Source organism: Oncorhynchus tshawytscha, linkage group LG09 (genome assembly GCF_018296145.1).
Source record: "Oncorhynchus tshawytscha isolate Ot180627B linkage group LG09, Otsh_v2.0, whole genome shotgun sequence".
Taxonomy (NCBI): domain Eukaryota; kingdom Metazoa; phylum Chordata; class Actinopteri; order Salmoniformes; family Salmonidae; genus Oncorhynchus; species Oncorhynchus tshawytscha.
Genome location: NC_056437.1, coordinates 6,672,414 through 6,689,915, shown reverse-complemented (window position 1 = coordinate 6,689,915; position 17,502 = coordinate 6,672,414). Strand labels below are relative to the sequence as shown.

The following is a 17,502-nucleotide window of genomic DNA, read 5'->3' as shown; positions in this document are numbered from 1 at the left end:
AAGATTTTTGCGTGGGCCCCCGAATCCACAAAAAGTCTTACATCATCGAGAGCATTTTGAATGGCTGCTTTACTGCTTGGTAGGGGCGGACAGCCCAGTACATCACTGGGGCCAAACAATTGCTAAAGACTCAAGCCAACCAAACGGTACCGGAGCATCGGCTCTCGGACCAATAGGCAGCTTCCACTCACAAGCCACAAGACTGATAAATAGTTAATTAATGTTTATCTGGACTATCTGCACTGACCCTATCCTGGATCAGACTCTACGCCTCCTCACAAAACTATATATACGGTACCAGTCAAAAGATTGGACACATCTTCTCATTCCAGGGTTTTTCTTTATTTTTTACTGTTTTCTACATTGTAGAATAATAGTGAAGACATCAAAACTATGAGACAACACATATGGAATCATGTAGTAACCAAAAAAATGTTTTCTTCAATGTAGCCACCCCTTTGCCTTGATGACAGATTTGAACTTTGAAGAATCTAAAATCGAAATATATATTTTGATTTGTTTAACACTTTTTTTGGTTACTACATGATTCCATATGTGTTATTTCATAGTGTTGATGTCATCAGTAGTATTATACAATGTAGAAAATAGTGAAAATAAAGAAAAACCCTCGAATGAGTAGGTATGTCCAAACTTTTGACTGGTACTGTACACACTATATACAGTATACACACTACACTGACACGCCCACACACAAAAAAAACACACATTCACACACATTACATACTCACACACACGCATACCGACAACACAAACACACATTCAAACATTGAGCTGGTACTGGTACTCCCTGTATATAGCTCCACATTGATCTGGTACTCCCTGTATATAGCTCCACATTGATCTGGTACTCCCTGTATATAGCTCCACATTGATCTGGTACTCCCTGTATATAGCTCCACATTGATCTGGTACTTCCTGTATATAGCTCCACATTGATCTGGTACTTCCTGTATATAGCTCCACATTGATCTGGTACTTCCTGTATATAGCTCCACATTGATCTGGTACTCCCTGTATATAGCTCCACATTGATCTGGTACTCCCTGTATATAGCTCCACATTGATCTGCTCCACATTATCTGGTACTTCCTGTATATAGCTCCACATTGATCTGGTATACCCTGTATATAGCTCCACATTGATCTGGTACTCCCTGTATATAGCTCCACATTGATCTGGTACTCCCTGTATATAGCTCCACATTGATCTGGTACTCCCTGTATATAGCTCCACATTGATCTGGTACTTCCTGTATATAGCTCCACATTGATCTGGTACTTCCTGTATATAGCTCCACATTGATACGGTACTGGTACTTCCTGTATATAGCTCCACATTAATCTGGTACTTCCTGTATATAGCTCCACATTGATCTGGTACTTCCTGTATATAGCTCCACATTGATACGGTACTGGTACTTCCTGTATATAGCTCCTCATTGATCTGGTACTTCCTGTATATAGCTCCACATTGATCTGGTACTTCCTGTATATAGCTCCACATTGATACGGTACTGGTACTTCCTGTATATAGCTCCTCATTGATCTGGTACTTCCTGTATATAGCTCCACATTGATTTGGTACTTCCTGTATATAGCTCCACATTGATACGGTACTGGTACTTCCTGTATATAGCTCCACATTGATCTGGTACTGGTACTTCCTGTATATAGCTCCATTATTGTGTATTTTATTCCTCCTGTTAATATTTGTATTATAATTGTTTAACTCTACATCGTTGGGAAGGGCTCATAAGCATTTCAGGGTTAAGTCCACACCCGTTGTATTCGGGGGTCATGTGACAAATACAATTTTGATTTGATTTCGATAGATTCACGTGAAATAAAAACTTACCTTGGATCATTATTTGTTAAATCTAGAGAGAATAAATTCATTATATTTCTGTGATTTTGTTTTAGCTGTGGAGTTGACCACGCCCTGCTCGGTTTTCATTGGTTTAATGGCCAACCTTCGTCATGGCGCTTCAGTAAAGTGTGTGATTCCACCGAAGAGTTGAGTTTGGACAGTGTGTCCTTACACCCGTGACACTATTTTGTATATAATCTGTCATAAATAAGATAGATAATTTACAGCTGTAAAAATGGTCGGGGTAAAAGTAATCGGGAATGATTCAGAATTCCAACCTGAACTAGCAGACACCGGATCAAGGCTTGCGGTAGTGAAGTTCACAATGGCAGGGTAAGGTTTCAAATCTGTCCCCAGGCCCTTGGTTTTACCAGCTAGCTATGATCTACACTGAAATGAATGACTCACTTTCATTTGTCAATGTATAACTAGATAGTTAGTCCATAAAAAAAAAAAAAAAAACGGATTTCACAGTTACATCTGTTTGTTGGGATACTTTCAAATAGCTATTTTTTTTAAATAACACTTGATAATTTAACTCGGACCACATACCACGCTGTTGTTAGGTAACTAACGTGAGCTAGATAGATAGCTTAGCCAGCTATGACTTAGCAATAGCAGACAGGCTAAGCTAGCTAGACAACTTTGTTTAACAGCATGACAGTAGTCTGGTACTAGCTATCTAACAATACAGTCAGATATGTGGGATATAATGTGTGGTACATATATGTTACGTTATCTAGCTAGCCACCTGTCTGGCTAGTGGTTTTTAATAATAGGCATCAACTAGCGAACCATGAAGAATAATGCTTAGCTAGCTATTGTTTTAGCTACTGCACATGTAAGGCTTACTTTTGCATTTCTGTTTTGTTTTTTTAACAGCCTTTGTTATTAGCTAGCTAAGCAACGTTAGCCAATGAACTAAACTTCCGGTTTAGTTGACAATAGCTTCCTATTGAACTCTTCTTCGCTCCCCAGGTGTCGACCCTGTGTCAGGATATCCCCTGCTTTCAACATGTTGAGTAACAAGTACCCTCATGTCATTTTTCTCGAAGTAGATGTACACGTCTGTCAGGTGAGGTTGTTTTTGTGTTAAGACTTTTTTTTTTATCAATACAGCCTACTGTGTCGTTATCAAAACACCAGGTACTCCATTATGTTGTTGTTGTCGTCATAGGAGACTTGGTCAACAAGAAGTGATGCATAGCCTCGGACATGTCAACGTCCTCTCATGTTATTCATTGAGCCAATACAGATGAAGTCTGGTATGTGTGTTGAGGCACGGGACTAAGACTTGAATGTCAATCTCCCTCTTTCAGGCAACGGCTGCAGCCAACAACATCTCTGCCACGCCGACGTTTTTGTTTTTCCGTAACAAAGTGCGCGTCGACCTGTATCAGGGTGCAGATGCCTCAGGACTAGAGGAGAAGATCAAGCAGCATGTAGAAAACGACCCTGGAAGCAACGAGGACTCGGACATTCCCAAGGGATATGTGAGTATATGATGAACTGCATCACTCGGCTGAGTTTTCCAAAACGGAAAGATAATCTTTAGAATTAAGATCATAGTTTGTCTATTGCCTAGCAACTAGCTAACTGATCTTTGTTTTTTGGGGGGGGGGGAACTCGCCCTAGGCTAGATATACTTCTGAGTTCTGTCCTTGTCTTCCCAGACCTGGGACGCAAACTCAGAACCCCTCCCTGTCTTCCCGAGACAGGAGGTGAACTCAGAACCCCTCCCTGTCTTCCCGAGACAGGAGGTGAACTCAGAACCCCTCCCTGTCTTCCCGAGACAGGAGGTGAACTCAGAACCCCTCCCTGTCTTCCCGAGACAGGAGGTGAACTCAGAACCCCTCCCTGTCTTGCACTGTCAATGCTGACTCAGAAAACTTTAGGAATTTCTGGTTCTGTGGTGACGGTATCCCAGGACAGGAAGGCAGTAGCAAGGTTTAGCATAAGTCGAAGCTAACCATACGATACATAAGCTCACATTTCAGTAAAGCAGTGTCAACCTTTAGGGTGGTGCTTTACAAAGCTACACAAGTAGGTGTGAGAACCTCTTGACTAGAATGAAATTTTTTGTGCTCGCTTGTACCGTGCACTTAACAAGGGGTTCATCTTGTGTGCGTCCTTTTAAAAAATATATCTTTGTACTCTGTCTGTGTGTTCAGATGGACCTGATGCCGTTTGTGAACAAAGCTGGCTGTGAGTGTCTAAATGAGAGTGATGAAAGCGGCTTTGAAAACTGCTTAGTCAAGGACACCACCTACCTGGAGTCTGACTGTGATGAACAGGTGAGTTTTGAGGCTGGATGGATGCTAGGTTCTTCTCTTTAGGTCAGAGTGGTCTGAATGTGTTCATTCGAAAATGTTTGACCAGACTAATAGATGTATAGTATCACCCCTCACTGACAGACTAATAGATGTATAGTATCACCCCTCACTGACAGACCAGACTAATAGTATCACCCCTCACTGACAGACCAGACTAATAGATGTATAGTATCACCCCTCACTGACAGACCAGACTAATAGATGTATAGTATCACCCCTCACTGACAGACCAGACTAATAGTATCACCCCTCACTGACAGACCAGACTAATAGACATATAATACTAAACTCATATTTTCTCCTCTTCAGCTCTTAATTACTATGTCCTTCAACCAGCCTGTCAAGCTGTTCTCAATGAAGCTCCTGTCCTCTGACTTCGGTGAGTCCTTATTCTTCCTGGTCAGCTCCTAAATGTTGCTCCGTTTCCTCGTAAGAGTGCATGTAGTTGAAATTGAAAACATTTTTAAATTTGACCGTTTGTCGACGGAATATATGTTGTCCTTTATTGGATCGTGGTTTATCGTTTGTTGTTGTTGAGTCCCCCCTCTGTCTACTTCCTTCTCCCCCCTCTTATTCATAGCGGTTGGGTTAAATGCAGAAGACACATTTAAGTTGAGGGAATTCAGTTGCACAACTGACTCGGTGGTATCTTTCCCTTTTCTTTACCTGTCTCATACATACATCCTTCCCCCCTCTGTCTACTTCCTTTTCCCCCTCTGTCTACTTCCTTTTCCCCCTCTGTCTTTCCCCTCTGTCTACTTCCTTTTCCCCCTCTGTCTACTTCCTTTTCCCCCTCTGTCTACTTCCTTTTCCCCCTCTGTCTACTTCCTTTTCCCCCTCTGTCTACTTCCTTTTCCCCCTCTGTCTACTTCCTTTTCCCCCCTGTCTGTCTACTTCCTTTCCCCCCCTCTGTCTACTTCCTTTTCCCCCTCTGTCTACTTCCTTCCCCCCTCTGTCTACTTCCCCCTCTTCTACTTCTTTCCCCCCTCTGTCTACTTCCTTTTCCCCCTCTGTCTACTTCCCCCATCTTTCCTTTTCCCCCCTCTGTCTACTTCTTTTCCCCCTCTGTCTACTTCTTTCCCCCCCCTCTGTCCTTCTTCCTCTCTTTCCCCCCTCTGTCTACTTCCTTCTACCCCCCTCTGTCTACTTCCCCCTCTACTTCCCCCCTCTGTCTACTTCCTTCTGTCTACTTCCTTTTTCCCCCCTCTGTCTACTTCCCCCCTTCTACCCCCTCTGTCTACTTCCCCCCTTCTACTTCCCCCCTCTGTCTACTTCCTTTCCCCCTCTGTCTACTTCCTTCTCCCCCTCTGTCTACTTCCCCCTCTGTCTACTTCTTTCCCCCTCTGTCTACTTCCTTTTCTGTCTACCCCCCTCTGTCTACTTCCCCTTCTCCCCCTCTGTCTACTTCCTTCTCCCCCCTCTGTCTACTTCCTTTTCCCCCTCTGTCTACTTCCTTCTCCCCCTCTGTCTACTTCCTTCTCCCCCTCTGTCTACTTCCTGTTCCTTTTCCCCTCTGTCTACTTCCTTTTCCCCCTCTGTCTACTTCTTTTCCCCCTCTGTCTACTTCCTTTCCCCCTCTGTCTACTTCCTTCCCCCTCTGTCTACTTCCTTTCCCCCTCTGTCTACTTCCTTCCTTCCCCCTCTGTCTACTCCCCCTCTGTCTTCTACTTCCTTTTCCCCCTCTGTCTACTTCCCCCTCTTCTACTTCCTTCTCCCCCTCTGTCTACTTCCTTTTCCCCCTCTGTCTCCTTCTCCCCCCTCTGTCTCCCTCCCCCTCTGTCTACTTCCCCCCTCTGTCTACTTCTTTCCCCCCCACTGTCTACTCCCCCTCTGTCCCCTTTCCCCCTCTGTCTACTTCCCCTTTTCCCCCCTCTGTCTACTTCCTTTCCCCCTCTGTCTACCCTTTTCCCCTCTGTCTACTTCTTTCCCCCCTCTGTCTACTTCCTCCCCCTCTGTCTACTTCCCCCTGTCTACTTCCCCCCTCTGTCTACTTCCCCCCTTTTCCTCCCCCCCCTCTGTCTACTGTCCTTTTCCCCCTCTGTCTACTTCCTCTTTTCCCCCCTCTGTCTACTTCCTTTTCCCCCTCTGTCTACTTCCTTCCCCCCTCTGTCTACTTCCTTTTCCCCCCCTCTGTCTACTTCCTTCCCCCCTCTGTCTACTTCCCTTTTCCCCCTCTGTCTCCTTTTCCCCTCTGTCTACTTCCTCCCCCCCCCTCTGTCTTTTCCCCCTCTGTCTACTTTCCTTCTTCCCCCTCCCTTTTCCCCCTCTGTCTACTTCCTTTTCCCCCTCTGTCTACCCCTCTGTCTACTTCCTTTCCCCTCTGTCTACTTCCTTCTCCCCCCTCTGTCTACTTCCTTCCCCCTCCCTTCTGTCCCCTCTGTCTACTTCCTCCCCCCTCTGTCTACTTCCCTTCTGTCTACTTCCTTCTCCCCCCTCTGTCTACTTCCTTCTCCCCCTCTGTCTACTTCCTTTCCCCCTCTGTCTACTTCCTTTTCCCCCCTCTGTCTACTTCCTTCCCCCCTCTGTCTACTTCCTTCCCCCCTCTGTCCCTTTTCCCCCCTCTGTCTTTCCCCCTCTGTCTACTTCTTTCCCCCTCTGTCTACTTCCTTTTCTCCCTGTTATACAGCCCAGGCACCAAAGTGTGTGAAGATCTTCATTAACCTTCCTCGCTCCATGGACTTTGACGATGCTGAGCGTAGCGAGGCCACACAGACCCTGGACCTGGCAGAGGAGGACTTCAAGGACGACGGACTGATCCCACTGAGATACGTCAAATTCCAGAATGTCCAGAGCGTCACCGTAAGTCATTTAACACCAACCAATCACCTGCAGGCCTCTCATTTCCTGGTTCTTTCCTTCCCTCTTTTTTTCCTGAGGTCACATGATATTGACACACTGCATGTACCTCAGTTGGTTCCTGTTCTAAAGCCAGAAGAAGGAGGACGTGTTGTCCAGTTCTGAACTGCAGACAAAGAGGAAGAGGCGACGCCAGAGGACTGACTCCGCCCCGATATCTGTCCCCATGAGAATAAAATGTGAAGCAGACCAATGGGAGAGTTTCTGTATGGAGGTCAATGACCTTTGAACTTGGTCAACATAAAATCTAATTGATTTGATGAAATAAAGTTTGGTCATGTTTAGGTTATGAATTACTGATAGATAGATGCACGTGGTATCCTGGCAACTTTTGAGAAAAACCTATTTTATATCAGAGTTGTGTCTGTTGGTCAAATGCGTATCTACTCTCTCATTGGCTAGAATGCTCCCACCTGATTCTGCCTTTGTAGACTTTCATTCCCATTGTCCATTATCTTGTCAATATAATGTGGTGCCGACATGCATTCCAATTTTAATTAAGAATTTGTTCTTAACTGACTTCCCTAGTTAAATACAATAAATAATGAGCTGTGTTAATGTAGGACCATACAGCCATCTAGTGGCACAAAATGGTGCTGATTTTTTTGTTGTCTCAACCGCAGCCCACCAGGCTACACACAGATGTGATATAATGTAGAATGCATGTTTACAGGAAAATCTGATATTTGTTGCTTGATTGGCAACATAAGTTCGAACTAAGACTGCATGAATTATATCCTTTATGGGCAGTTTCCCAGACAATGGTCCTAGACGAGAAAGCTCTTTCAAAAGTGGGTTCTCTATTGAGCATTCCAGGGCAACACTTACACTGTGCCCAGGAAACTGACCATTATGATGAAGTTGTGTTCCATTATGGTGAAGTTGTGTTCCATTATGGTGAAGTTGTGTTCCATTATGATGGAGTTGTGTTCCATTATGATGGAGTTGTGTTCCATTATGATGGAGTTGTGTTCCATTATGATGGAGTTGTGTTCCATTATGATGGAGTTGTGTTCCATTATGATGGAGTTGTGTTCCATTATGATGGAGTTGTGTTCCATTATGATGGAGTTGTGTTCCATTATGATCAAGTTGTGTTCCATTATGATCAAGTTGTGTTCCATTATGATCAAGTTGTGTTCCATTATGATCAAGTTGTGTTCCATTATGATCAAGTTGTGTTCCATTATGATCAAGTTGTGTTCCATTATGATCAAGTTGTGTTCCTTTATGAAGTTGTGTTCCTTGCATGAATATATCCTTTATGGAGTTGTGTTCCATTATGATGAATGTTGTCGAAAGCTCTTTATGAAGTTGTGTTCCATTATTATGCAACACTTACACTGAAGTTGTGTTCCATTATGATGAAGTTGTGTTCCTTTATGAAGTTGTGTTCCATTATGAAGTTGTGTTCCATTATGATGAAGTTGTGTTCCATTTGAGTTGTGATGAGTTGTGAAGTTGTGTTCCATTATGATGGAGTTGTGTTCCATTATGATGAAGTTGTGTTCCATTATGAAGTTGTGTTCCATTATGAAGTTGTGTTCCATTATGATCAAGTTGTGTTCCTTTATGATCAAGTTGTGTTCCATTATGATCAAGTTGTTCCATTATGATCAAGTTGTGTTCCTTTATGAAGTTGTGTTCCTTTATGATGAAGTTGTGTTCCATTATGATCAAGTTGTGTTCCATTATGATGAAGTTGTGTTCCTTTATGAAGTTGTGTTCCATTATGATGAAGTTGTGTTCCATTATGATGAAGTTGTGTTCCTTTATGAAGTTGTGTTCCTTTATGATGAAGTTGTGTTCCATTATGATGAAGTTGTGTTCCTTTATGAAGTTGTGTTCCATTATGATGGAGTTGTGTTCCATTATGATGAAGTTGTGTTCCATTATGAAGTTGTGTTCCTTTATGATGGAGTTGTGTTCCATTATGATGAAGTTGTGTTCCTTTATGAAGTTGTGTTCCATTATGATCAAGTTGTGTTCCATTATGATCAAGTTGTGTTCCTTTATGAAGTTGTGTTCCTTTATGATCAAGTTGTGTTCCATTATGATCAAGTTGTGTTCCATTATGATCAAGTTGTGTTCCATTATGATGAAGTTGTGTTCCTTTATGATGAAGTTGTGTTCCTTTATGAAGTTGTGTTCCATTATGATGAAGTTGTGTTCCTTTATGAAGTTGTGTTCCATTATGATGAAGTTGTGTTCCATTATGATGAAGTTGTGTTCCATTATGATGGAGTTGTGTTCCATTATGATGAAGTTGTGTTCCTTTATGATGAAGTTGTGTTCCTTTATGATGAAGTTGTGTTCCATTATGATGAAGTTGTGTTCCATTATGATGAAGTTGTGTTCCATTATGATGAAGTTGTGTTCCATTATGATGAAGTTGTGTTCCATTATGATGAAGTTGTGTTCCTTTATGATGGAGTTGTGTTCCATTATGATGAAGTTGTGTTCCTTTATGAAGTTGTGTTCCATTATGATGAAGTTGTGTTCCATTATGATGAAGTTGTGTTCCATTATGATGAAGTTGTGTTCCATTATGATGAAGTGGTGTTCCATTATGATGAAGTGGTGTTCCATTATGATGAAGTTGTGTTCCATTATGATGAAGTTGTGTTCCATTATGATGAAGTTGTGTTCCATTATGATGAAGTTGTGTTCCATTATGATGAAGTTGTGTTCCATTATGATGAAGTTGTGTTCCATTATGATGAAGTTGTGTTCCTTTATGAAGTTGTGTTCCATTATGATGAAGTTGTGTTCCATTATGATGAAGTTGTGTTCCATTATGATGAAGTTGTTTCTTTCCCCATGTGTTGTAACAGATGTTTGTGAAGAACAACCAAGGGGATGAAGAGACAACGAAAATCAATTACCTTACTTTTATTGGGACCCCTGTACAGGCAACGAACATGAATGACTTCAAACGGGTAAGATCTGGTCGTCGCCCCCCCCAACAGCTATGAGACTATGATGTTGACGTTATTGAATTGTGATTTTTGTATCCTGCATTGGGATCAGGCCACTCTCGTCAGATGAGGCCTAACAGTAATGATACAATCATAGCAATATCATTTCAATGGTACATTACATTGATTTCAGCAATTAAATCAGGCTAATGTGGAGATTTAAATTAAATCAACAATGTGCGGGTGTTCCACTATACATGTCAATATGATTATTTATTTTTTTCACTTGGTGCTAACAATAATGTTATTTGCTACTGCATACAATGTAGGAGGTTTTCGTTGAGGTCTACTCCTTTGGGACTAGGAGGATTCCTGCACTGTTTACACGGCTGTGTTTTCTATCCAACGTAGGTTGTGGGCAAGAAAGGAGAGAGTCACTGATAAGGAAGAGAGGAGGAGAAGACTGCCCGTATTGCTGCGACTATCCCTCTCAGGACTTAGCCTCTTGTCTGTCTGCCAAAGCTGCCACTGGGAGGGGTTAGGGTCTGCTCCACTTTAACACGACACAGACCAACCAAAGCTGTGTTCCAAATTGCACCCTGTTCCCTTTTTAAAGTACGCTATATATTTTGTTGGGGGGGACCTGATATCCATCCTGAAGTCTGGCTTTGATCCAGCGGTGTCAGTGGTCAAAAGTAGTGCATTGTATAGGGAGTCATTTGGGACCTACACATCAACCTAAAGTTTATACGAGTTTGTGCTCCTCTGTTCTGCCGGTGAAATGACCTCAGCGAGGCAACTCGCTCAATTCATTTTTTTTTTTTTTTTTACATATTTTTTGTAAAAATTGTAATTCCGACAAACAACTGTAAATAAACACAATCCTTTTTCAAAGGCACATTGGTATTTCATGTCTCTTGAATTTTTAGAAAAGTTTCAACAAAAATCTTCCTAACCACCATTCGCAAAGACGAGGAAAATGGAGTTCCCAGGGTACGTCATGTTTTCTACGGCTGGAGTTCCTGTTATCGTAAAATATTGCAGAGTTCCGGCACCGAAATGTACCAGTCGTCTTCAAGCACTGATCATCCCCGTGGACATGCTTATGACTAAGTCTACTGCAAAAAGGGAAGAATCCCAGGTGAAGGAGTTTGACGGTAGCAGCATCTCGAGCACCAACAGGTGCGTGAGTCCACTTCTAAATGGGGACGAGGATGATGTAATGACATTTTTTGACCACATCGTGTCACCAAAGGCTTTGCTATAACGTCTTACACAATCGATGGGCGCCTACCGCACTTCAGAGAGCTCTTGTTTTCCGCTGAACGGTTGATTTCATCAGAAATACGGGCTCTGTTATATTTGTCCTCTTTCTGAATTTTTGGGGAAACAATATTTGCGAGAGGTGATTTCAGTTAACTGTGAGAGATTTTTTTTTTTACAGTAATTCTCTTCAGATTTTGTATAAACATAACATACAGAAATTCCATGATTTTATTTTTGCAGTTACACAGGATCTCTTGGTAATTAATTAACATTTCTACCGTGGATACAAAAAAAATGATGTTGCTGGGATATGTTTTAATAATTTGCATTAAAAAACAAATATTGATATGTTTATTTTTATTGTTAAAATGAAAAGTGGTGTAATTATTCTTTAAGCTGGGACAACACTGTGTTAATATAACAGAGAATTGTTGACGATGCTACTCCTAATCAAACCAAGATCAAGGCTGCTAGATGATAAATTAGTTTTTGTTATAAGCTAATTTAGGCCTGTGCATTTATTTTAATAGTTAGCACTTTCTGTCTGTTAATTTATGATAAACATAATTTACCATATTGAGAAAAATCCTTGTTATTTTGAAAAATCGATCATCTGCATTGGCAGATAAGGCCTATTTTAAAAAAAAATTAAAATCATTTTACCAAATAAAACATTTCTCTGACAAAACGTGTGTTGTGTGTGTACTATTCCGATTTGATATTTTGACTGTGATTTATAAATTGAGTGATCTGAAGAGGACAAGTTAGTAGCTTATATTATGGAAGGGTTTTCATAAATGGTGTCATGACGAAGCTCAGCCGTGGCTGCCGCCTGAAGACAGGAAGAGAATAAATCAACCGAAGGTTCTTCCTTCAATAGAATCACAGCAACTAGAATGACAGAAAAGAGTGCTTTTACCACCGGCACAATGAACTACTACAAACGTAAACCACTGTGAACTTGAAATGAATTGTTTTTTATTTTTTAAATCAAAAACATCAATGATACCGTTCTAAAATTGTACCGTTTTTAATTGACGCCGGTGGGTTGATTTGATTTGCTGTTGCTAGCTGCGTACGGCGTTAGTCCACGCGTTGGGGGTTATGTTAGAGGCATATCATTCCATTGGCTAAGTTTTTATAATACATATTGAATAAATCCTAATGCACAGCAATATCCTCTTACTGGTTGTACCGAGACATCTATGTTAAAGTGAAATGGCATCCTGCTATTCACTATATAATAAAAACAGCTTTTGACCAGGGCTCAAATTGAACAATACAGTGAACTCAAAGTATTGGGACAATCACACATTGTTTTGGTTGTTTTGACTCTGTACTCCAGCACTTTGGATTTGAAACGATACAATGACTATGGTGGTTAAAGTGCAGACTGTCAGCTTTCATTTGAGAGTATTTTAATCCATATCTGGTGAACCGTTTAAAAATTACAGCACTTTTTTTGTACATAGTCCTTCCATTTTAGGGGACCAAAAATATTGGGACAAATCCAATTGTGTGTTAAAGTAGTCAAAAGTGTAGTATTTGGTCCCATATTCCTACCACTCAATGACCTCATCAAGCTTGTGAATCTACAAACTTGTTGGATTGATTTGCTGTTTGTTTTGGTTGTGTTCCTGATTATTTTGTGCCCAATAGAAATGAATGGTAAATAATGTATTGTGTCATTTTGGAGTCACTTTTATTGTAAATAAGAATAAACTTTGTTTCTAAACCACACACTCATTTGTAAATATGTTTAACTTTCTCACTCATTATTATTCACGATTCATTCAGGTTTATCCGTAACCATGGTAGCATCCACATTAATGTAGAAGTGTTGTAACATTCTATTCTATTCATTCTATTTATATACCCACACAAGCAGTCAGAGCTGGCCCTAGCTTTTTGGGGGCCCTAAGTATTCAGAGCTGGCCATAGCGTTTTGGGGGCCCTAAGCAGCCAGACAGCGCTGGACCTAGCATTTTGGGGGCCCTAAGCAGTCAGAGATGGCCCTAGCGTTTTGGGGGCCCTAAGCAGTCAGAGCTGGCCCTAGCGTTTTGGGGGCCCTAAGCAGTCAGAGCTGGCCATAGCGTTTTGGGGGCCCTAAGCAGTCAGAGCTGGCCCTAGCGTTTTGGGGCCCTAAGCAGCCAGAGCTGGCCCTAGTGTTTTGGGGGCCCTAAGCAGTCAGAGATGGCCCTAGCGTTTTGGGGGCCCTAAGCAGCCAGAGCTAGCCCTAGCGTTTTGCGGGCCCTAAGCAGCCAGAGCTGGCCCTAGCATTTTGGGGGCCCTAAGCAGCCAGAGCTGGCCCTAGCGTTTTGCGGGCCCTAAGCAGCCAGAGGTGGCCCTAGCATTTTGGGGGCCCTAAGCAGCCAGAGCTGGCCCTAGCATTTTGGGGGCCCTAATTATAGCGGACCTCCTCTTGACACTGGAGATAAAAAATAAACATTTTTTGTTGTTGTTCATTTCCGGCAATTCTACACATTTTGCCATGGGGCGGAGAGAAGATTGTACAATTATGTAACACATTTCCTGCAATTATAGACATTTGCTATTGGGTGGAGATTTGTTGTTGTTGTTGCAGTTTTTAATATATCTGGGTGACTAACAAAATGGGGATCCCCCGGTCAGTAATTCAATTAACTACAAGTTTAGGTAGTTGGCCTCTAAGACTAAGCTACCCCCCCCCCAAAAAAAAAAAAATGTTAATTGGTGACTTATGTAAAGGAAAAACTGCAAATAATGCGGATCTAGGATCAAACATTTTTAACTGTCAACAGTAAACTGTATTTATAATTTTGCGGATCTAGGATCAACCACATTTCTAACTGTCAACAGTAAACTGTATTTATAATGCGGATCTAGGATCAACCACATTTCTAACTGTCAACAGTAAACTGTATTTATAATGCGGATCTAGGATCAACCACATTTCTAACTGTCAACAGTAAACTGTATTTATAATGCGGATCTAGGATCAACCACATTTCTAACTGTCAACAGTAAACTGTATTTATAATGCGGATCTAGGATCAAAAAACATTTCTAACTGTCAACAGTAAACTGTATTTATAATGCGGATCTAGGATCAACCACATTTCTAACTGTCAACAGTAAACTGTATTTATAATGCGGATCTAGGATCAACCACATTTCTAACTGTCAACAGTAAACTGTATTTATAATGCGGATCTAGGATCAACCACATTTCTAACTGTCAACAGTAAACTGTATTTATAATGTGGATCTAGGATCAACCACATTTCTAACTGTCAACAGTAAACTGTATTTATAATGCGGATCTAGGATCAACCACATTTCTAACTGTCAACAGTAAACTGTATTTATAATGTGGATCTAGGATCAACCACATTTCTAACTGTCAACAGTAAACTGTATTTATAATGCGGATCTAGGATCAACCACATTTCTAACTGTCAACAGTAAACTGTATTTATAATGCGGATCTAGGATCAACCACATTTCTAACTGTCAACAGTAAACTGTATTTATAATGCGGATCTAGGATCAACCACATTTCTAACTGTCAACAGTAAACTGTATTTATAATGCGGATCTAGGATCAACCACATAAGATTATATGGACAGATTGGGAGACCTGATCCTAGATCAGCACTCCTACACTGAGACGCTTTATGAGTACGGGCCCAGGTCCAGCACCACAGAACGGGGCAGCAGCCATCAACCATCTACTAACCTCAAGTGGCCCCCTGATGAGATCCTCAGATGGGGTTGACTCATCTGAAACAGGTTGGTCAGTTTAACCGGATGTATGATGGGAGTAAACAGGTATTTCATCCTGTAGCCTTTTAAGCAGTGGTGTGACAGACCAGATTACTGCATTATGTTTAACTGATGTTATCGATACTGAAATATAACTTTTCCATGTATCCATTTTGTTTTCACTTTTAGACCAGGCCAGACCATGCCAGACCAGACCAGGCCATAACCTCAGTAAGCTGCTCATCTCTCCCAAGCCAAACCCATCCCCAAAACCCCGATGGAATTCAGTTAATTCTAACAATATACTTTTCACAGAATAAAACAAATTAAAACATAGGACCATATGCATTTGAGCTGTACACATTAATAAAGACAACATTTAGGAAAAGTGATTCTAACTTCTTGGTCTTCCACTTTACCCAAGATGGTGATTTAGAGTTTCTTATGTATCATTATGATTACACCATTAGTTGTGTTTTGGGGCTGATGAAAAAGCTGTCACTTTGTGATCTCTATATTCTATAGGAACAGGTGTGTTTCTTGGAACATGGCTATATAAACATGGTTTCTTGCTAGGATATCAAGACAGCTGGAAGGTTTAATAGGACTGTTAAGGCCTCTCAAATTCCAAGAGAGAATAGCTAGCATTGCCATTTTTTTTGTATTTTTAAAAGAAGAATGTATTATTAATAATATAATTGTTATATTTAGTGTTGATAAATTCAGTAGCTTAACAGGAATAATATATGTTTTTTAATTTAAACACAGAAGTTTTGTGTTAGCCCATATGTGACTGGCCATCTGCCTTTAGGAAACGTTATGCAACTTCAAACCTCTGCTATCTGAGCAGCTAACCGATCGCTGCAGCTGTACATAGTCCATCGGTAAATAGCCCACCCAATTTACCTACCTCATCCCCATACTGTTTTTATTTATTTACTTTTCTGCTCTTTTGCACACCAGTATCTCTACCTGCACCTCTGATCATTTATCACTCCAGTGTTAATCTGCTAAATTGTCATTACTCGCTTACCTCCTCATGCCTTTTGCACACAATGTATATAGACTCTTTTTTTACTGTGTTATTGACTTGTTTATTGTTTACTCCATGTGTAACTCTGTGCTGTCTGTTCACACTGCTATGCTTTATCTTGGCCAGGTCACAGTTGTAAATGAGAACTTGTTCTCAACTAGTTTACCTGGTTAAATAAAAGTGAAATAAAATAAAAATAAAAATGTTGAAATACTGAAAATTCACACAGAAGAAGGCTGTTTCTTAAAGTTCGCTGAACTACTTGAACATTCCTAAATGTCAAACCAGTTGGTGAACATGCCTAAAACATTATATCCTTATAAATGTAACCATGTTTGAATGTTTAGGAAACGTTCTGTTAAACCAATGAAATAACTTTATTTTGTCCATTTCCTTTAACGTGCTGGGAAAGTTCCAGAGCCAATCAAACTATCCTGCATCACTGGTGGAAAGGTTGAATGCAATATAACCATAGGACAACCATGTCACCACCCAGCTCTAAGAAACATATGGTTCTCAGAACGTTATACGCTAGCTGGGTAGGCTGGTATATTGCAGTCCAATACACTTTTACACACATAGCTAACAATTAAATAGGCCAAAATAGAAAAAAAAGATTGACAAAAAACACAAAACCAAACGGAAACCCCCATAAAGCACAGTGATACTGTATAAAAACACAAAACCAAACGGAAACCCCCATAAAGCACAGTGATACTGTGTAAAAACACAAAACCAAACGGAAACCCCCATAAAGCACAGTGATACTGTATAAAAAACACAAAACCAAACGGAAACCCCCATAAAGCACAGTGATACTGTATAAAAAACACAAAACCAAACGGAAACCCCCATAAAGCACAGCGATACTGTGTAAAAAACACAAAAAGAACAACACATTAGAACAGATGACAGATATTGTAGCAGACTGCTGCTCTGATCTGGTTTCCCTCTCAGAGAGCAGACTGGTCCAATGGTGTTGTAACAGGCCGTGTCCCAAAATGCCACCCTATTCCCTACGTAGTGCACTACTTTAGACCTGTGCCCTATGGAACCCTATTCCCTACGTAGTGCACTACTTTTGACCAGGGCTTACATAAGGAATAGGGTGCCATTTGTGACGCAGATACAGTAACAGTGGCATGAGTCAGTCAGTCAGTCAGTCAGTCAGTCATCGAAGGGACATGATGTCCATATGGCCTCAGTCCACCAACTGTCAGGACCAGGACAGGACACTGATGGCACGGTATGAGCAGCTTACTGAGGTTATGGCCTGGTCTGGTCTGGCATGGTATGGCATGGTATGGCCTGAGAGAGAGAGAGAGAGAGAGAGAGACAGAGAGAGAGAGAGAGAGAGAGAGAGAGAGAGAGAGAGAGAGAAAGAGAGAGAGAGAGAGAGAGAGAGAGAGAGAGAGAGAGGGAATGATTTCAACTATACTACAAAAAAAATATTTTTTGTGACTTG

General features: G+C 41.2%; 1 protein-coding gene across 2 annotated transcripts; it reads left to right on the top strand.

Annotated features, from left to right (window-relative positions):
* The first annotated feature begins 2,003 nt into the window (after window positions 1-2,003).
* txnl1 (thioredoxin-like 1) lies at window positions 2,004-10,892 on the top strand. 2 transcript variants are annotated; one of them, XM_042326429.1, is made up of 8 exons: window positions 2,005-2,220; window positions 2,866-2,962; window positions 3,207-3,380; window positions 4,059-4,181; window positions 4,530-4,599; window positions 6,847-7,019; window positions 9,911-10,015; window positions 10,406-10,892. In XM_042326429.1, exons 1-8 carry the CDS (start codon window positions 2,123-2,125, stop codon window positions 10,433-10,435), a joined length of 870 nt encoding a protein of 289 aa, XP_042182363.1. In that variant the 5' UTR covers window positions 2,005-2,122; the 3' UTR covers window positions 10,436-10,892. The 2 variants fall into 2 exon arrangements, with proteins under 2 accessions (XP_042182364.1, XP_042182363.1); XM_042326430.1 differs by lacking the exons at window positions 9,911-10,015; window positions 10,406-10,892 and adding an exon at window positions 7,131-7,336 and having other exon boundaries at window positions 2,004-2,220.
* The last annotated feature ends 6,610 nt before the right edge of the window (window positions 10,893-17,502 follow it).